This window comes from Labeo rohita, chromosome 5 (genome assembly GCF_022985175.1).
Source record: "Labeo rohita strain BAU-BD-2019 chromosome 5, IGBB_LRoh.1.0, whole genome shotgun sequence".
NCBI lineage: Eukaryota > Metazoa > Chordata > Actinopteri > Cypriniformes > Cyprinidae > Labeo > Labeo rohita.
In genome coordinates this window covers 35,970,747-35,991,432 of record NC_066873.1, presented here as the reverse complement: position 1 = coordinate 35,991,432, position 20,686 = coordinate 35,970,747, and the positions used below count along the sequence as shown (strand labels likewise).

The 20,686-nt window shown below is 34.9% G+C and overlaps 2 protein-coding genes across 3 annotated transcripts; one reads left to right on the top strand and one right to left on the bottom strand.

Moving 5' to 3' along the window:
• Nucleotides 1-402: 402 nt before the first annotated feature.
• On the bottom strand, nucleotides 403-9,057 carry poli (polymerase (DNA directed) iota). Its single transcript, XM_051111112.1, has 11 exons — nucleotides 9,033-9,057; nucleotides 8,837-8,911; nucleotides 8,487-8,609; nucleotides 8,072-8,236; nucleotides 5,577-5,720; nucleotides 5,134-5,367; nucleotides 4,882-5,060; nucleotides 3,239-3,330; nucleotides 3,014-3,147; nucleotides 2,713-2,915; nucleotides 403-1,476 (listed from the first exon to the last, which is right to left on the bottom strand). Exons 1-11 carry the CDS (start codon nucleotides 9,046-9,048, stop codon nucleotides 670-672), a joined length of 2,172 nt encoding a protein of 723 aa, XP_050967069.1. The 5' UTR covers nucleotides 9,049-9,057; the 3' UTR covers nucleotides 403-669.
• A 900-nt stretch (nucleotides 9,058-9,957) lies between these two features.
• pgam5 (PGAM family member 5, serine/threonine protein phosphatase, mitochondrial) lies at nucleotides 9,958-18,905 on the top strand. 2 transcript variants are annotated; one of them, XM_051111114.1, is made up of 6 exons: nucleotides 9,958-10,432; nucleotides 10,908-11,080; nucleotides 11,195-11,320; nucleotides 15,319-15,407; nucleotides 15,725-15,855; nucleotides 18,089-18,905. In XM_051111114.1, the coding sequence occupies exons 1-6, from the start codon at nucleotides 10,236-10,238 to the stop codon at nucleotides 18,237-18,239; spliced, it is 867 nt and encodes a 288-aa protein (XP_050967071.1). In that variant the 5' UTR covers nucleotides 9,958-10,235; the 3' UTR covers nucleotides 18,240-18,905. The 2 variants fall into 2 exon arrangements, with proteins under 2 accessions (XP_050967071.1, XP_050967070.1); XM_051111113.1 differs by having other exon boundaries at nucleotides 15,722-15,855.
• Nucleotides 18,906-20,686: the final 1,781 nt, after the last annotated feature.

Here is a 20,686-nt window from a genome sequence, read left to right as displayed (position 1 = left end):
AAAGCAATGAGCCCCAAAAAGCCATGGTTTACAGTGAATTTATAACAGCTAAGGGGCGTTGTTAGACACAACGTTAAGCGTCCAATCAGAATCAAGGATTGGAACTATCCGTTTTATAAGTAGGTTTTTTACATCTTCTCAATCATTTAACAAATGACTGACAGCAGTGGTTTTGTTCGGGCAAGGGTGGGTTTTGCAAAATAGCCAATACCCGTAAATTTCGCCAGTGCAGTCTTCACTGCATAAGAACTTTTTTCGAAGACATTAAAAACCGACCCCAAACTTCTGAATGGTAGTGTATTGTAATATTACAAATGCTATCATTATAAATGTATTATATATGCAAAAATAACATGATTAGCTACTGTGTATCCAATGACTTAAATAACATTATGATTATTTAAAGACAAATATGGTTTATTAGCAAAATAATACACATCTGAAAGTGACAGTTCACTGACAGTCATGATTTACTTAGCCTAATTGTTCCAAACCAGAATGACCTTGTTTCCCAGCATCCCTTGTCATGTTCAATGCAAAAAAACAGTAAATCATGATGACAGAATTATTTTTCAGTGATCTATTCCTTTTATAAATGCTGTTTTACAAATATATGGTTTACATATGTATTTTTCTGGTCTATAAACAGACACTTGAGTGTTTTTGTCCTCAGTTGGGTTTGAAGTATTTCAGTATGTTGTTACCCTGGCTGCCTTTAGCAGTGCTCTTCCTGTCTTTGGTATTGGAGGTTTTATGTGAGTGTTTGGATGGGATTTTTAGGACCGATTTCTGCTGTCTCCATTCAGTCAGTAACTCCCTTTGCACATCAACAGGAAGTTGTGAGAATACATAAGGGTCCACATTTGCAGGGATGTCTGATTGAGGTGCCTGAGTGGCGGGTGGGATATCATGACTATCTGTGGCTTCAACGAGTCCAAAATCTAATTCCATGGAGGACTGAGCAGATGACCAAGCCTTGCCGAGTTCATGAGATGCAGGATTTCTGTTATAATTCAGTGCTGACTCACAGGGTTCTGGTGCTGGCTGGTTAAAAGCCAACGTGGAATGATCTGCAGGGTCAACAACTTCAGAAGATGTGTCAGCAGGACCGTAATTGAGCTGTGCAGAGTCTTCATTTTGAAAACTGGAAATCAGCTCCATCTGAATGTGTTCAGGAAGGAGTTCGAATACTTCTGGATCAACACCTGGAGGCAGCTTGGAACGCAATGTTTTCTCGGGAGCGTTGCTCATACAAGACTCTGATGTGTTCATGTTTGTAACTTGTGAGTGCTCTAAAACAGGCTGTCTGGGAGATTTGGGCTTGATTAGAGGTGGCTGTGTTTGTAATTCTTGGGTTGGAGATATCAAAGTGTGTTTTACTGGTTTCATGCTGTTACTTGATATATCTTCTTTATGTAAAACATCTGCCTGAGTGAACAGGGAATTTGCAGCAGGCTCACAGATATCAGATTCCACCTGGTGAAAAGGCAAAAGATAGATTATGTTTTAGTGCTGTCAAACGTTTAATCACAATTAATTGCATCCAAAATGAGAGTTTTTGTTTACGTAATATATATATGTGTGTGTACTGTGTATATTTATTACGTATATATAAATACACATGCATGTAAATATTTAAGAAAATTGTTATGTTTATATATTAAAATGCTTATGTATAATATCAATTATATGAATATAAATATATACATGTAAATATTTTTAAAATATATACTGTATGTCTGTGTATTTATATATATATATATATATACACATAATAAATATACACAGTATATACACACACATACTATGTAAACAAAAACTTTTATTTTGGATGTGATTAATCACAATTAATTGTTTGACAGCACTATTTTATGTTGTTTTTAAATTACTGCTGCCTCAAATGTGCATATAAAAAACTAAACGTAGTTGTCAGTTAGCCAGAACTCATCTGTAACTGACTTATTCATTAATAAATACCTAAAAAAAAACATATTCTGTTCAAATCTTTGGGAAAGAATGATTTTTGTTTAAAGCAAATACTTTTAATCAGCAAGGGTGTATTAAATTGATTAAAAGTGGCAGTAAAGTAATGTATAATGTTACAAATCATTTCTATTTTAAATAAACATACTGTAGATAATAACATGACATTTTTCTTGAGCACCAAATCAGCATATTAGCATGATTCCTTAAATATCGTGTAACCATGAAGACTGGAGTAATGGCTGCTGAAATTTCAGTATTGACATTACAGAAATAAATTGCATTTTAAAGTATTTTAAAATAGAAAACCATTATTTCAAACTTTAAAATTGTAAATTTTACTGTATTATTAATTAAATAAATGCAGCTTTTGTGAATATAAGAGACTTCTTTTAAAAACATTACAAAAAAAAAAACCCTTACCAACCTAATGTTCGAACAGTAGTGTTTATATTTAACAAAATAAACAAAAGGTGAACAGAATTATTATTCTTAAAAAACAAGTCCCTAATCAGTTTTTGTTCAAAACTATCAAAATCTCAGTGACTCATAATAAAAGGAAAAGCTCCATTAAAGCTCAGAGATGACTTTGAAAAAACAGAAAGTGCAAGCATAAGCTCAGCTGTAAATTATTATTTTTTGTTTTTGCTTTTTATAGTTAAAGATGCATATTATTATGTATTATTATAATTAATAACTCTAAAAGAAAAAAAAATCATACATCCTGACCTGCTGTTGAGATGTCATTTGTGTTGTTGTAGAAGATTTCTGTGTGAAGAAAGAGACAATGGAGCTCTTGCTGGAGCTTTTAGCCTGCAGGTTACTAAAACACACATTCAGCAGTTTCAGATGGAAGTGCTCACGCGTATCCACCATTTTATGAAACAGCTTCATTGACAGTGACAGCAACTGGGGCACAGCATCACTGCTTCCTAATATAAAAAAAATATGAATATCAGAAATGTAATAATAAAAACTGTGTGTATTACAGAATTACACAATTAAAGCATGCAAAAAAACAAAACTGTACCGCATGTGATCTTGAGCCCAGTGTGGTTGGGTATAGGACACTGTCGACTTTCTCGATTGAACCAGCGATTGGTGACTGTGCACCTGCGAATCGTTAGTCTGAATGTGTGTGGCTGCCTGCCATCTTTGTGCATCCTAGAGAGAATTCAAACAGGGAAACAAACTCTAAACATGCAATACGAACATATATAGGGTTGTTTTGATATTGTAAAATGTATGCATTCACCTCTCAGTAAGGCTGGTGAGTAGCTCCTCAGTTTTGTTTTGGACTTCCTCTAATGTGCAAATTTTCTTGAATGAGTCCTCATCGCTGAGAGACTGAAATAAATATATTACCTCACTGATTATTTTAGACTTCATGCAGTATCATACTAGCACTGTTTGTGAATCAGAGCTTGTGAACATTCTTAGCATCATTACTCCAGTCACATGATCCTTCAGTAATCATTCAAATATTCTGATTTGCTGCTCAAAACATTTATTATTATTATCACTATGTTGAAAACAGCTGAGTAGAATTTTTTCAGGTTTCTTTCATGAATAGAAAGTTCAGAAGAACAGCATTTATCTGAAATAGAAATAGAATTATTAGTAATCATTAGAATGATTTCTGAAAGATCATGTGACACTGAAGACGAGTAATGATGCTGAAATATTAGCTTCGATCGCAGGAATAAATTACATTTTAAAATATTTAAATAGAAAGCAGTTATTTTAAATAGTAAAAATATTTCACAATATTACTGCTTTTGCTGCATTTTGAATCAAATAAATGCAGGCTTGGTGAACAGAAGAGACTTCTTTAAATAATCGTAATGTTCTTCCAGAACAACAATTTACAGATAATATACTCACCCCCTTGTCATCCAAGATGTTCATGCCTTTCTTTCTTTAGTCGTAAAGAAATTACGAGGAAACTTTTGAGGAAAACATTTCAGGACTTTTCTCCATATAATGGACTGCTACGGTGCTAAGTTTGAACTTCTAAAATGCAGTTTAAATGCAGCTTCAAATGATCACAAATGCAGTTGTAAATGATCCCAACCGAGGAGGAAGGGTCTTATCTAGCAAAATGGTTTTGAACAGTTTTTTCTGGTTCATGACAGTTAGGGTATGTGGAAAAACTCCCATTTCATGTTCTCCCTCAACTTCAAAATCGCCCTATATCGCTGTTTTACCTTTTTTGTTAAGGGTGTTTGATCTTCTTTGCATGTTCACTTTGCAAAGACTGGGTCGGTACTTCTGCAGCGATGTAGGATGATTTTGAAATTATTTTTGTAGTTGAGGGAGAAAATACGATTGGAGTTTTTCAACATACCCTAACTGTCTTGAGCCAGAATACACAGAGTTCAGGGAGATGCAAGACAAGATGAGCGTTTGAGATTAAAAAGTATTTAAATTGTATTTTTTTAATGAAAATAATGAAACTAATCGTTTCACTAGATAAGACCCTTCTTCTTTGGCTGGGATCATTTACAACCGCATTTGGGATCATTTGAAGCTGCATTTAAACTGCATTTTGCAAGTTCAAAATCGGGGCACCATATCAGTCCATTATAAGGAGAAAAACTCAAAAAATATAATTTCTTTACAGCTGAAGAAAAAAAAGACATGAACATCTTGGATGAAGAGGCGGTGAGTACGTTATCTGTCAATTTTTGTTCTGGAAGTGGACTTCTCCTTTAAAAAACATTAAAAATCTTACTGTTCAAAAACTTTTGACTGGTAGTGTATGTTAACTTGAGGAATAAATGTTTCTGCTGACTGACTAAATGTGGATGTAAAATCTATTAAAAAGGCCTTCAATATATAATAACAACCTCCTCATTAAAATGTGTCTCAGAAGACTGCTATAAACATGGAGAATACCTGAGGAGGACCTGCCGGCGTGACTGGAGAGTCATCGAAGCCACAGGCGAGTTTTTGAATCCTTTTAGCGTTCACTTCACCAAACTCCTTCACCAGGTCAGGCAGTGGATACAACTGTAAATCTCTCACACTTTCAAGACCCAAAGCCTTTAGCTTCTCAAGCGTCTTGTAACCAATCCCTGTAAACACAGACAAAGTTTACAGAATATAAACAGTGCAGTATGCAATGGGTGAGATTATGTGTCATCTTACCAGGAACTTTGATTAGTCCTCTAAGGCTGCTCATGAGCTCAGCGGTGCTGTAAGGCAGGAGGGTGGTTTGCTGGTTTGGTTTAAATGTTCCAGATACTAACTTGGCTAAAAGTTTGTTGTGAGCGATGCCAGCGCAACCGGTTAGTCCCAGCGTGCTGAAGATGGCCTGCCTCATCTCAGCTGCTATCATAGAGCCGACAGCCTGTCGGGCGTTCTCGTCATCAACCGCCATACCTGAAGATGAGCGAGATTTATTATGATCACACACTGTAGCAATTCTCCCATTTTAAATTGAAAACTAAACAACAAAGAAAGAGTACACTGAATTCATCCAGCTCTGAATCAGCAAACTTTGAGCTACTAGTCAATATCTGTAACCCAAGACCTACAACCAATGGATTTAAAACTGTTAGTATTTTTTTGGAAGTGGCGCTCCAACTCACATTCATGTTTGTATACGTGTCCACTGAAGAAGAGATCTGAAATACGGGTATCCTTCAGTCTTCTCTCCACCATTTCTGTAACATCCATGAAGTTTTCATCAAAGCCCAGCCTCTCCACTAGAGGGCAGTATGACATCAGCAGTTCTTGAGGAGACAAAGTCAATGTCAATGTTTGGGTTATAATCAGTTAAAACAGATAACCTTGGATTGTACTTCTTAATAGATCTTAACAGTTACATTCAAAAGTTTGAGGTCAGTGAGAGTTTTTTAATGTTTTTGAAAAAAAAAAAAAAGTGTGTGTGTTATACTCCAACTAAGGCTACATTTATAATTGGACCATAAATATACTAAAAAAAGTAATGTGAAATAATTACAATTTAAAATAACTGTTTCATTGTATTTTCAAATTAATATTAATATTTAATATTTTGAGATATATTTTCGGTGTGTCATGATCATCCATAAATCATTCTAATAAGCGGATTAGATTTTCAAGAAACATTTTCAATTATTATCAATGTTGAAAACAGTTGTGCTGCTTAATGTGTTTGCGGAAATCATGGTACATTTTTTGAAGATTCTAATGAATAAAAAGTATTTTAAAAAACAGAACTGATTTAAAATAGAATTTTTTATGACAATGTAAAAGTATTTTGATCAATTAAATGCATCCTTGCTGAATAAAAGTATGAATTCCTTATAAAATATCTTATTGACCACAGACTTTTGAACGGTGGTGTATAAAATGTAAAAATAAAGTATAAAAAAACGTAGAATTTAAAATCTAATTGTAGTATTTTATATTTAATTTCAGGCCCGGCTCCACCCAATCAGAAGCTTGGCCCACCCTGGCCCCACACTACATAGCCTAACAGCCACAAAACTGGAGCGATATTCAGTTGAGATAGATTTTAATTTGTCTTTTCTTTCTTACCGGTCGCACCACAAAACACTTTAATATTGTATATAGTTTTTGCGCTATCAATATGCAGGGTATCGAAATCGCTTTTGCGCAGTTTACTTTCACTTTTGCTTTCGTCATTAACGTACACTCTGTATAAAAGATGTTTGTTCTATTGTTAGTCACAGCACGTTGGAGAAAACGCCTTTTGTGTCCCACCACGGAAAACAAAGTAAATACTACATATTAAATATTAAACGATTGCAGAAATGTTATTTATCTTAAGGGTTTAATGTGTAGTCTTGTTCAGTCAAGATGCAACATCATGAATCTTGGAAATGAGCTGGCAGCAGAAATCACACAGAACAGAGCAAAATGTTATCATTTCATATTGAGTAAATGATTAAACAATTTTAAAAAATGAAACTGAAAACATTAGGCCATTGATAACAACTAAAAACAACAATAATGAAATTAATACCACAATTTTAATATTCATAAGGATTCATTTTTAGGTGTCGTCACCATCAGTATTTTACGTTCAAATACTGTAAATACGTCAGTATTGTACGTTTTAGTGTCTGAAAACGTAAGTAATTGTGCGTTTTATAGAACCACTTTTTACGTAAAATACATACGAATTATGATGAGATCACGTTGGTACAGCAGATGCTCTCAGTTTAGAATTGTAGCGTATGTTTTCCAACTCAACTAAATGATTTTTATTTCTAAATGTTATGCTAAACGTCATTGTAGGTGGTCAAGTAATGTAATCATCAGTGTATGACCAAAAATTATTCTTTAGTAAGATAATCTTAAGAACACCTATAGTGTACTCAGCTGTATATTTTGAGGCCCTATAAACTAAAATTTTATTTCAACACACTATGCATTAAAATAATGTATGTATTTACCACTACACCCCACCACCCACCCCCCGGCCCACCTCGGATTTCACTTGGCCCACCCTTCATCTCATTTCTGGAGCCGGGCCTGTTTAATATTAATTTAATATTAAGTATTTTAATTTAATTATATGTGATACATAACCATATCAAACGTACAAATATGCTTCACAGCATACCAATCAAAAGTTTCTGAACAGTAAGATTTTTAATGTTTTTTTAAAGAAGTCTCTTCTGCTCACCAAGCCTGCATTTATTTGATCAAAAGTACAGCAAAAACAGTACAATTTTAAATATGTTTACTATTTAAAAAAAGTTTTCTATTTAAATATATTTTAAAATGTCATTTTTTCATATGATTTCAAAGCTTATGTTACAAAAGTTTTTATTTCAGATAAATGCTGATCTTTGTATCTTTCTATTCATCAAATAATTCAAAAAAAGAATACTCAACTGTTTTAAGTATTGATAACACTAATACAAAATGTTTCTTGAACAGCAAATCAGTTTTTCTGCAGGATCATGTGACACTAAAGACTGGAGTAATGATGCTGAAAATTTAGGTTTGATCACAGGAAGAAATGACATTTTAAAATATATTCAAATAGAAAAGATATTTCATTTTAAATAATAAAAATATTTAAAAACTTTTGACTCTTAGTGTAACAAATAATAAAAAAAAATCTTACCAGTGACTTTGTAGGACATTTCTCTGTAATGGGTGAGATCTTCTCCTTTCACTAGCACCAGCTGTGGGCATTTCTCCACTGCATCAGTCACTGACATCATTTTACTCACGCCATGCTCTCTTGCCACATAATTACATGTCACAATAAGGTATTTCTGCTGTATTCCTAATAGACCAAAGATACAGACAGACAGGAGTATGACATTTCATATATTAAAAGTATAGCAATGAGTTTTGAGTATTTTGATGAGGTTTGTTAGTATTACTTGCCTAACTAGTATTGACTGATTTGTAGCACTTTTATTAATGTGTTTTTGCATGTATCGTCTCTGCAACTGCACCAGTACATTCTGCATTTGTGGTATATCTTATACTACGTGAATAAAGTTATAAAGTTCATATTCTGTGTTTTTTACCAAGAGGTTTGGTGCGGAGGGCTGGATTTCGGATCATCTCAACTTGTGCATAGAAGCAGTCCAGGTCAAAGTGCAAAATCACTCTCTGAGATATGGATGTAACTCTGTTAGTGGAACTTCCTTCTGAAAAGATAAGTTACAAAAGCACAGTTACTGTAGATACTGTATAACCTGACAGAGGCAGTTCACCATCCTGCAGTCTATTCATATTGCAGCTGTCATGAGACACTGAGCTGTGCGTTTACACTAAAAAAAAACATGAGTACCATGAGTCAGCATTGTCTATAATAGTCCCAAAATAATTTAAAAACATATTTATACTCAAGTTTAGTGTCCAGTTATGAACCCACCTGTCGTCTCCAGCATGTCTGACTCTAAACTGCGATCCCAGTCATTGTCTCCCTCCTCGTCCGTGTCCATCTTTACTACAAAGCGAGAGACAGATATGTGGATATACGATAAGTACAAACAAAATAAAATAATGTAAATAATAATAACATTTAATCAACAACGGTCCAACATGTCGTCATCAAAATCAAAACATACCGCTAACGGGCAACATTTGTTGACATTTTACTGCCACCTAAAGGTCTGGAGCAAAATACGCAAAGATATTATGTTACACATAATAATAATAATAATAATAATAATAATAATAATAATAATAATAATAATAATAATTAATATTTTCCTTACTGAGTCGTTTAAATTGAATGATATAATGTAGAAACAATAATATAATTCATAAAATAAATATGTAATTAATTCAAATTCAGTATTAATTGAATACAAAAATGAATATTTAATATTATATATACAATCAAGACAGTCAAGTTTTTTAAAGAAGTTTCTTCTGCTCACCAAGCCTGCATTTATTTGATCCAAAATACAGCAAAAGCTGTAATATTTTGAAACATTTTTACTGTTTAAAATAACTGCTTCCTATTTAAATGTATTTTAAAATGTAATTTTTTCCTGTGATCAAAGCTAAATTTTAAAATAATATTACAAAATGTTACACAATTTCTATTTCAGATAAATGCTGTTCTTCTGAACTTTCTATTTATCAAAGAAACCCGAAAAAAAATCTACTTTTCAACATGACAGGAGTAATGATGCTAAAAAATTACATTTTAAAAATACATTCAAATAGAAAACAGTTAACATAATATTACCTTATACCAAGTATAATCAATAATTTCGTTTTATTAGACAATTAACCAGTGAAGTTAATAGACATTACGTGTTATTACAGTGCTTCTTTCCGAATGATATGAAGTGATGCAGAATAAATGATTAACAAAAAAACATGTAATACAATATGTTTTAAAACGTAGTTAAATAAATACGTAATTGAATAAAATACAACAATTATGAAAATATTCAATACCTAATTTACTGATAAATAAAACTGCCAACATGTGAACTGTTACTTTGTATGCTGAGGGCTTTTATTTTCAGAAATTATGTGTCTTTTGTCGCTGGCTTCACACAAGTAGTCGTGACTGCTTTTGGAAAGTTCAGTTTATATGAAAACTATATATTTCTGAAGTTCAAATACATTCTCTCTCACATGGTTTAGAAAGAAAAAACTTTTTGTCATGACGAGACACCAGTGATGATTTATTATTATGCGTGACGTTGTGAGAAAGGAGGAAACAGTGGCACTTCCTTAGCAGAGTGACCCATTGTGCGTCATAGCGCTAAAGAGCTGCCGTTACTCTCCATTGACGCTAGTATTTTCGAGTCATGTCGTTTCGGAGAGCGATCAGTATTGCGTGCGGGTTCGCCGGTGGATCCGCGGTGCTCGTGTGCGCGGCGGTCGCGGCAGATAAGCAAGGGTACTTCGGAGAACGATGCCGGTTGAGAGAGACCCTGGCTGCCGTGTACGCAGCGCAACCGCCGGCATGGCCCACTGTGAACGGATGGGATTATAATTGGGACAAGTAAGCAGTACAAACGTATTTCTGATTGATTACTATTGTATTTACATAGTATTTTAAAGTACCTCGATGAATACCATGGTGCATCTTCAGAAAACCATTGGTGCTGCCATGGCACCATGTCCAAAAACTATTTATGGTATGGTTAAGCGTTAGCCTGAGGTTTAATACCTTGATAATAGTGTTGATAATTAATGAATCACCCAGTTTAAGGTTTGATCCTACAACCTTTGGCTTCGATCCCAGGTCTTTAACCACGACGCCACACCACATTAGTCAGTGATTGAAATTGTGTCAGTGATCCTTCATTGGCTCAGGAAGGTTTAGTCCTGGACCTGGTTAACTGTCACCAATATAGCTTCTTCTTACATAATGTGCTTTCTTATAAGCACTTTTGAGCACCATTGTCATTGGTTACTGAACTGAGTTCAGTCAGCCTTCTTGAATAGCTAGTTTGAACATTTTTTGATGCTTTCAGACGTGACCCCTTGTCTATTATGAACGGGAGGAAAAAGGAAAGTGCTGGTGACATTGGAAGTCCAGATGGAGAGAACAACAAACCCAAAGCCACACGCTACATTTGTCTCATCAGACACTCTCAATACAACCTCAAGGGGGAAGGAGATAAAGAGAAGATCCTGACGCCTTTAGGTACTGATTCCTCAGCATATATCAAATAACAGAAGTTCTGAGCCTAATCCATTAGATGTTACATTAGGCCTCCAAATACTGTACGTCACATGCTGGTTTCCATCTTTGCTGCAGGACGTGAACAAGCTGAGTTTACAGGACAGAGATTAGCAGCGCTCGGACTGAAGTACGACGTTCTCATCCACTCCTCCATGACCAGAGCTACAGAGACAGCCAACATCATTAGCAAATACCTGCCAGGTACAGACTCATGTGATGTTCCTTGTCTTTCTGTCTTCAGTCGCAAAGAAATTAAGGTTTTCGAGGAAAACATGGATTTTTCTCCATATAGTGGACGTCAGTGGTAATCAAGTTGAAGGTCCAATTTGCTGTTTCATTGCAGCTTCAAAGGGCTCTACACAATCCCAGCTGAGGAATAAGTGTCTTAAATGATTGGTTTTCTTCTTAAAACAATCAAAAAAAAATTATATACTTTTTAACCACAAACACTTGTCTTTCACTAGCTTGACTTCACGCATTACGTAATCGCATTGGAAAGGTCACACGTGATGTAGGTGGAAGTACCGACCCAGTGTTTACAAAGCGAATGTCCAATGAAAGTCAAACACCCTTTACAAAAAAATGTAGACAATTTTGAAGTTGAGGGACAAAATGAGATGAAGTTTTTCACCCTACCCTACCTTTTTGAACTGAAGCACACAGTGGTCATTTTGACAGCAAATAGGTTGTTTGCACATGACGTCATTACTGTGGCGCGAAATGCAGCTGGAAGGGCAGGAAGTGATATTTCTCCATAGGAATCACTAGCAGAAACTCAAAAATGCCTATGTTTTGCGTTGTTTATGGATGCTCAAATCGGTCAGACCTAGCAACCACAAAATATCTTTTATCATGTATGAAAATTTGCTGTTCATAAAGGCGGAAAGGCAAGAATTGACTGAAAAGCGCAGGAAAAAGTGGCTTGTAAACCTCCGTCTGTGGTCAGGAGGAGAGGAGAGGAGAGGAGATAATGCTCGTGTGTGCAAATGGTTAAGAAAAGATATAATAATATGTTAAGATATTAATAAAGAAATATATAAATATACACAGGGTGAGACAGTGAGAATTCACCTAATGCTAAACGCCACACGTAGACACAATGTAAGATATTATATTTGTAGTTCCGAGAGCGTCATTGATTATAACGGAACATTGTGAGATTGCAATACATTGAAGTGAGTGACAACTTTTTGGTGACTATATGGAAGCGCTGTTTACTCACTTTCTATAATCAGTTCGGAATTTGAATAAAATTTTCGCTTTACGTGATGCTAACAGGACCAATAGCCACAAAACCTTGCACATGCAGCCAAGTTTCAGGAGTGACTGAAAAAGCAGAACGGATAAGATGGACGAATGTCTGTACTGTACAAGAGAAACGTATAAACAGAAAATCACAACATATGCTGGATGTGATCCTTATGTTACGAAGAGGAGTGATTTTTCAACTAAATTGAAATAGCTGCCTCAGTTGCCTGTCATCGAGGCGGTGGAAATAAGCTATGCACCTAAACCTGATAGCAAACAAACTCTTTCGAAAGTGATTCCCACATTTATATGAAGAATGCAGGATATATGTCACTCCTAAAACTACTGCTGTACAGGGTTTTTTGCCATTGGTCCTGTTAGCAGCATGTAAAGCGAAACCTTTTTTCAAATTCTTAATTGATTATAGCCTAGAAAGCGAGCAAATAGCGCTTTCATATAGTCACTAAAAGGCTGTGACTCACTTCAATTTATTGCAATCTCACAAGGTTCAGCTGTAATCAACTGCAAATATAATATCTTATTTGCATTGTATGTACGTGTGGCATTTAGCATTGAGTGAATACTCACTGTCTCACCCTGTATCTATTTATATATATTAATCTTTTATTAACCATTCGCACACACAAGCATTATCTGACTCTCCCCCTGACCGCAGACGCAGGTTTACAAGCCACTTTTCCCCTTTTTTTTTTAGAGAATTTCTTGCCTTTTCCACCTTATGCAACAGCAGATGTTCATACACGATATGAAATAAAACTTCTCGATTTGACCGATTTCCATAAACAACTGAAAACACAGTCATTTTGAGATTCTGCTATTGATTCCTATAGAGAAAAATCACTTCCTGCCCTCCAGCTGCATTTCGCGCGTCCTCAGAATCACGTGATTGCAAACAACCTATTTTGATTTTGTCTTAGTCATAGACTGTTGACTAAAATGCCATTTAGTTTTAGTCATATTTTAGTCATCTGAGTTGATTTAGTTTTAGTCTAGTTTCAGTCAACTAAATCTACAGTATATTTAGTCAGCTAAAACCTAATGTGTTTTGTTATAGTGAAATGCAATTATTAACCATTTCTTTAAAATGACCAAACTCATTGTATAGGTTTGATATTAAGGTTTTATCATGGCAGACACAGATTTAACGGTATGTGACATGCAACATGCCTTTATATTAGAATGAAATGAAACCACTTCTCATAAAGAAACATGGTTTTCAGTGTTTTTTTTTAATGAAATAACAATGGTTATATAGGCTAATTATGCATTCTTTGTAACAACTTGTTTACCACATTCTTCATTCTTTCAAGCCAATATTTATTTATATAAACACATTTCAGTTAATCTTTATTAGGGCTACTAAAGTGATCCAGTCAAGAGCGGTGAGTGATTTTGGGAACTAAATTAGACTGCTGTCCCTTCAAAACCAAATGCACGGATGCAATGTACTGATACACGTCCGTTAGTCTCTCAACTGTTTACGTTCACCCAAGACGTAACCGAGTGTCATCATTTTGTTTGTATCTCTTCCTTCGTGAGACACGAAAGAGTACTTGTGTGCTGTGTGAGAGGTGCTGCTTTGGTATGTGCGCTCAGAAAATCAGACAGAATTGAGTTCTCTTTTTTTTGTCGTCAAACATCCATATCTCTGCTCTTATCTTACTCCCAGATATTTGCATTTTTGAATGCGAGACGTGCAGCAAATGTATGCTAGCTTTGTCCCACAGGGTAGATCAATAGGCTATGATACAGTTCAAATGTACGCATCTAACATTAACCTCATAGCTACTAGGGCTGTAACGATAATCGCACGATGTCGTGAGGCGCGTTTAGTCAATGAAGCCGGTACTTTGATTAGTAGTAAAGCTACTTTGATTAGTAGTGACAAGCTCCATCACGTTCGCTCTGTCAGCTGGAGCTGTCAAAATTGGCGCCAAATATGGGGACTAACAGAGCCGTAAAGCACTGACAAGCTACGCCAAAATCGCGATTCGGCTCTGTGTATTACTTGCCGCTCCAGCTGAAGGCACGTGATGGAGCTTTACTACTAATCAAAGTACCGGCTTCATTGACTAAACGCGCCTCACGACATCGTGCGATTATCGTTACAGCCCTAATAGCTACGCATCAGATTCGTTCTGAATTAATCTCTTCCTAAATCGTCTCTCCCTAACATTTTCGCCTCTTTTTATTTGTTAACGAAAATGTCAATAGATTTTTGCCATAGTTTTTGTCATTTAAAACAAGTTTTTGTTATGGTCTTGTTTTCATCTGTGAAAAAAAACAAAAAAAAAAAAAAAAATTAACACTGGTACACAAACATAGAACTAATTGCGCGTTACCTTTTCAGCATGATTACGTAATGAGCTACAACAAAACATGCATTTGTGGTTAAAAAGTATATTAATTTTATTTTTTTTAAAAGAAAATGACCAATTATTTGGGTAGATAAGGCCTTAAAACTCAGCTGGGATTGTGTAGAGCTCTTTGAAGCTGCTTTAAAACTGCAATTTGGACCTTCAACCCGTTGACCACCACTGAAGTCCACTATATGGAGAAAAATCCTGGAATGTTTTCCTCAAAAACCTTAATTTGTTTTTAACTGAAGACAGAAAGACATGAACATCTTGGATGACATGGGGTTGAGTAAAATCATAAGTTGAAACTGGAAAGGCTTAAAAATGCATTAAAAAGATAAACTTCAATGATGGAGACTATAATTAAAAATTTCCAGTAGTTGTTAAATTTCTGTTGGTTTATCAGGTTAACGAGTATAATGACCACCCCAAGAACTGACCGAAAATATACAATTAGGTCTTTTAGTTTAGCTTGAACCTGCATTGTTTACTAATTATTATGAGTTTTTATCTCATGTTATGAAATGTTGCCATTGTAGAGATTCATAATGCCTATTTTCTTGTGTGTTCTAGGTGTGGAGCTTGTAAGCTGTGATTTACTGCGAGAGGGTGCGCCCATAGAGCCCGTCCCACCTGTCACTCACTGGAAACCTGAGGCAGTGGTCAGTGCAAAGTCTTACTTAGCCAATCTGAAGGCACTGTCTGTTAGTCCCCATATTTGGCGCCAATTTTGATTGTCTTTGTGTGTTGTGTTTCTGTTGATGACATAAGTCATAACAGAACAAACTGTTACTGCTACTGTTGGCGTGCAAAACCCACAATGAAACCGTGCCAAATCTCTTCAAGAAACATCAAATTTTCTTGTTTCAAATGAAATGTTTGCTGAAGAATGTTGAGTTTGGTTTTATGGTGGGTGCGCTGTGGAGTCCTTCCTCTCCTCACGTGGATGGTTGTGAAACTCTTGTGCTGGTTTCAGCAGTACCACGAGGACGGCGCACGGATCGAGGCAGCGTTCCGCCGCTACATCCACCGAGCTGACCCCAAGCAGAAGGAGGACAGCTACGAGATTATCGTCTGTCATGCTAATGTCATCCGCTATTTTGTGTGCAGGTTTGTGTTTACTTGCTATTGCTAGTCTTTTATCTTCCTTTTTGCGCTTTTTGAAGCAGTGTGTCCATGAACAACAAATGTAATTGTAAGTATGCTCTGATCACGTTGTATTATGTGTGTGTGGTTGCAAAAGTTTCACAGAAGCCCATTTCCACCACATAAGAAAAAATAATGCTTTGGTAATTCATAATTATGAATAGAAATTAAGAGATATTAATAAGTCATAACTATGAGATAAAGTCTTGATTGACTTTTTGTCTTGTAATTATGACTTTTATTTCTTTATTTCTTTATACTAAAACATAATTTTCTTATTGAATATATGGAATTCATGAAAACTCTTTGCAACCTTTTATCAGTGGTGCTTGCTGAGCCAAACATCACTTTTGCTGCTGTTCATACCGCTAATGCAGGAATTATGGTGTGTGCACACCAAAAGCGAAACAAATATTTGCATTGCGATTGCGTTACCCGCTCTAGATTACTCACGGGGCATTTGCCGGAATAAAAACCATTTTCTGATAAGACCTGACTTGTCAACAAGCTCTTCTCTGAGTGGTTGGCACAACAGCGCGTCATGTGAATTTTCTACTCGAGTTGAAATTTTTTAGGCAATCGCACGACAGCAGCAAAGTTGTCGCCCAATTTGGGTCATTTGGTATCTTTGCAATGACTTCGTATCTGATCTACTTAGATTCACTTTTGGTGCGCTTTATAGAATAGAAAAATAAATAAATAAATGAATAAAGTATTTTAATGAAATTAAATTTATTTTTACTTATTACATTTATTTTTAAATTATTTTTTTTAATTTAGTTTTTTATTGGGTAATAATTTACAATAAGGTTCATTAGTTAAAATTAATTACATTAGGTAACATGAACTAAGAATAAGCAATACTTCTACAGCATTTATTAATCTTAGTTCATTTTAATTTCAGCATTTACTAATGCATTATTAAAATCACACGTTGTGTTTGTTAACATTTGTTAATGCACTGAACTAACATAAACTAACAACGACTGTATTTTTATTAACTAACATTAACAAATATTAATAATACATTAACTGATGTTAACAAATGACACCTTACTGTAAAGTGTTACCTTTAATTGCATTATATTATTATTCTTATTTTATTTTATTTTATTTTTTAATAAATACTTAATTTAGTTTATTAATTTTGTTGTGTGGTTATAACAAATTGTTTCGACTCTGGTTTGTAAAATACACTACCAGTCAAAAGTTGTAAGTAAGATTTTTAATGTATTTTAAAGAAGTCTCTTCTGCTCACCAAACCTGCATTTATTTGATCCCAAGTACAGCAAAAACAGTAAAATTTTGAAATATATATATATATATATATTTTTTTAAATAACTCTTTTCTATTTTAATACATTTTTAAATGTAATTTATTCATGTAATTTCAAAGCTAAATTTTCAGCATAATTACTCCAGTCTTCAGTGTCACATGATCTTTCAGAAATCATTCTAATATGCTGATTGGCTGTTCAAGAAACTTTTTATTATTATTATCAATATTTAAAACAGTTGAGTAGTTGAGTGATTTTTTTTTTTTTTTTTTTTTTTTTTTTTTTTTTTTTTCAGGATTCTTTTGATTAATAGAAATATCCAAAGATCAGCATTTATCCAAAATAAAAAGTTTTTGTAACATTATACACTATACAAAAGACAAAAGGTGTTACAAAAGATTTTTGTTTTAGAAAAATGCTGCTCTTATGAACTTTCTATTCATCAAAGAAACCTGAAAAATTCTACTCCACTGTTTTCAACATAATAATAATAAATGTTTTTTGACCAGCAAATCAGAATATTATAATGATTTCTGAAGGATCATGTGATGAGTAATGATGCTAAAAAATCAGCTTTGAAATCACAGGAATAAATGACATTTTAAAATACGTTCAAATAGAAAACGGTTATTTTAAATAGTAAACATATTTTACTGTTTTTTTTTTTTTTTTTTATGTACTTTCCATCAAATAAATACAGGCTTGGTAAGCCAAAGAGACTTATTTAATAAAAACATGAAACGTCTTACTGTTCAAAAACCTTTGACTAATAGTGTATATTGGATATTTTAGCCATGAGCAAACTGTTGTGTAATCTGTTTGTTCACATGATCCATCAGACACATGCTGAGGTAATTGTTACACTCTTTCAAAGAAAGTATGTGGAAAAAGCATGAATGTAATTGAAATGTTTGCTCCAGGGCTCTGCAGTTTCCTCCAGAGGGCTGGCTGAGGATGGGCCTGAACAACGGCAGCATCACCTGGCTGACGATTCGGCCCAGTGGCCGAGTGGCTCTGAGATCACTGGGAGACTCTGGCTTCATGCCTCCAGAAAAACTTAGCCGGACCTGACGCTCTCAAGCTAGACCAGCATGCCTCATTACAGCCTAGAACCGAAGGATCATTGAGATGGACAGATGTTAGAGTTGCAAAGAGTGGAAACATTTCCTTAAATGTTCACCTGAACGTTTTCTGAAATGCTGTGAAATTCTAGAATACAGAATGTGATTTCATATTCACCAACTCCTCTAGCTTGTTTCATAATAATCATACGTAGCTGTAATTTAGGAGAATATTGCTGTGAGAAATTCATTTGCAACTCTAGCATCTGTTGCTGTGGTGATCAGTTACTCCACAAGTGTCTTGAGTGTAATAATTTTGTATTTTTAAAACAAACAAGTTGAGAATAATGAATATGTCTTCAATTAGACACTCCTGTGCCATGCTTTGTCTGATCTATGACGGTCATGGAAAGGTGGAATTAACCAGCAAGTGTACTTTTTTATGTTTATGACGAGGTGTCTTCTTCCAGGAGCTTTATGCAAACTCTGGAGGCCTTGTTGAGGCAGTTGGTGTGTATTTGCACTGTTTATGTGGAATTGTTCATGATTGTTTTAGAGGCAAGGCGTGAGTTTACTAAAATGTGAGAATCTTGCCATTAACAGGTTGAAGATGACTCTGTATTAATGTTTGTATGATGTTTATGGCCGTAAAAAAATAAATTCATTCAGTTGTTTAGTAGTGTCATTCATTGTTTGTTTCAGATAATGGATGGCTTGTTTTCTTGAGATATATATGTATATACAGAGAGAGATTTACAGTGGCTTGTGAAATTATTCAAACCCCTTTATTTTTTTTCACGTTTTATGTTGCAGCCTTATGTTAAACTGCTTTAACTTTTTTTCCACATCAATCTACACACCATACATCATAATGACAAAGCAAAAAACTGATTTGTGACAACTTTGCAAATTCATTAAAATTAAAAAACTGAAATAATTACATTGCATAAGTATTCATACACTTAACGCAGTACTTAGTTGAAGCATCTTTACAGCCTCAAGTCTTCTTGAGTATGATGCGACAAGCTTTGCACATCTGCATTTGGTAATTATCAGCCATTCTTCACTTCTCAAGCTCTGTCAGTTTGGATGAGGGCAGACGCACATTTTCAGGTTTCTCCAGAAATAGTGGCGTTATAGTGGCCAGGCCGGGCCACTCAAGGACATTCACAGAGTTGTCTATAAGCCACTCTTGCTGTGTGCTTAGGGTCACTGTCTTGTTGGAAGGTGAACCTTCTGCCCAATATGAGGTTCTGAATGCCCTGCACTGGGTTTTCATTAAGGCTATCTCTATATTTGGGTGCACTGAGCTTTCCTTCTACTCTTGACGAGTCCCTCAGTCCATGCTACTGAAAAAACAGCCCCACAACATGAGGTTGCTACCTCCATACTTTACTTTTGGGATGCTAAAGTGCAGGTGTTAAGCGGTGTCTGGTTTCCTCCAAACATGATGTTTGAAACTGAGGTTCTTCAGACAAGAGGATCTTGTTTCTTTAGATGCTTTCTTGGAAATTCCAAATTGGTTTTTATGCGTCTTCACTGAGGAAATCATTGAGTTTGGACCAGTGGCGATTTCTTTAAGCCTGCAAGGGAAGCTCAGCTTCCCCTATAATGTCACAAAATTAATGGTCAAATTATGTACTATTGTATTAACATTTTATTGACTAAAAATGCGTTAGAAAACGTTCATCTCAAAGACAATTTCGTTCAGAATCAGTTAGATATAGCAGGTCGGCTGACTTGATTTTCTTCTCATACATTCCCGTAGCGTCACAGTGCGTTTCCCCGTTGAAGCCCAGCGTCCATTGACTTCAATGGGGCTGCTTTGAACGTTTTTTTTCAGTGCTTTGAAACTAGACGGTCATTGGATAAACGCTGCGATTATGTCCCGCCCACGGACGCTCAGCGTCTCTGGGGGTGAATGAGGAGTGGGCTGGCCTGGACTCCGAGCTTCTGCGTGATGATTGGAGGGTCTGTCGAAAGATTGCATCTCCTTTTGACTGACAGCGATTTTGTACTATAAGGAATCGCTGAAGCTATTCGCGCTCAGTCCCATCGCGGATTTCTCAAGTTCAGTCGAAATAAAAACTGCTGCAACCTATTTCTTTATATTTGCTTGGCGAAATTGCTTGATTTTCATCATACATTTCACACAATTATACACCACATTCCTTGTTTCACTTTTACAGAGTTTAATATTTTTTTTAGATCGTTCATTCATTCATTCATGTTAATATTTAATGTAGTAATCAATATATATATATATATAGATTACTACATTAAATATTAACATGGAGGATGACTATAAATTAATATATATATATATATATATATATAGTAATCTTGAAAATTTTTAACATAACATAATGAAACCTTATATTTCTATTAAAATACTTTATAAATAAATAAATAAATAAATCTCCATAATAACCTTATTTAAATTGCAAAATATTTATA

Excerpts from the sequence above, each read along its gene's own strand:
- poli (XM_051111112.1), bottom strand. Across the intron at positions 8,610-8,836 it reads AGACATGCTGGAGACGACAG|AAGGAAGTTCCACTAACAGA; the intron begins GTGGGTTCATAA and ends TTATCTTTTCAG. Across the intron at positions 5,061-5,133 it reads AGGACTAATCAAAGTTCCTG|GGATTGGTTACAAGACGCTT; the intron begins GTAAGATGACAC and ends CTGTGTTTACAG.
- pgam5 (XM_051111113.1), top strand. The coding sequence starts at position 10,236 with ATGTCGTTTCGGAGAGCGATCAGTATTGCGTGCGGGTTCGCCGGTGGA. Across the intron at positions 11,321-15,318 it reads CATTAGCAAATACCTGCCAG|GTGTGGAGCTTGTAAGCTGT; the intron begins GTACAGACTCAT and ends TGTGTGTTCTAG. Across the intron at positions 15,408-15,721 it reads ACTGGAAACCTGAGGCAGTG|CAGTACCACGAGGACGGCGC; the intron begins GTCAGTGCAAAG and ends TGCTGGTTTCAG.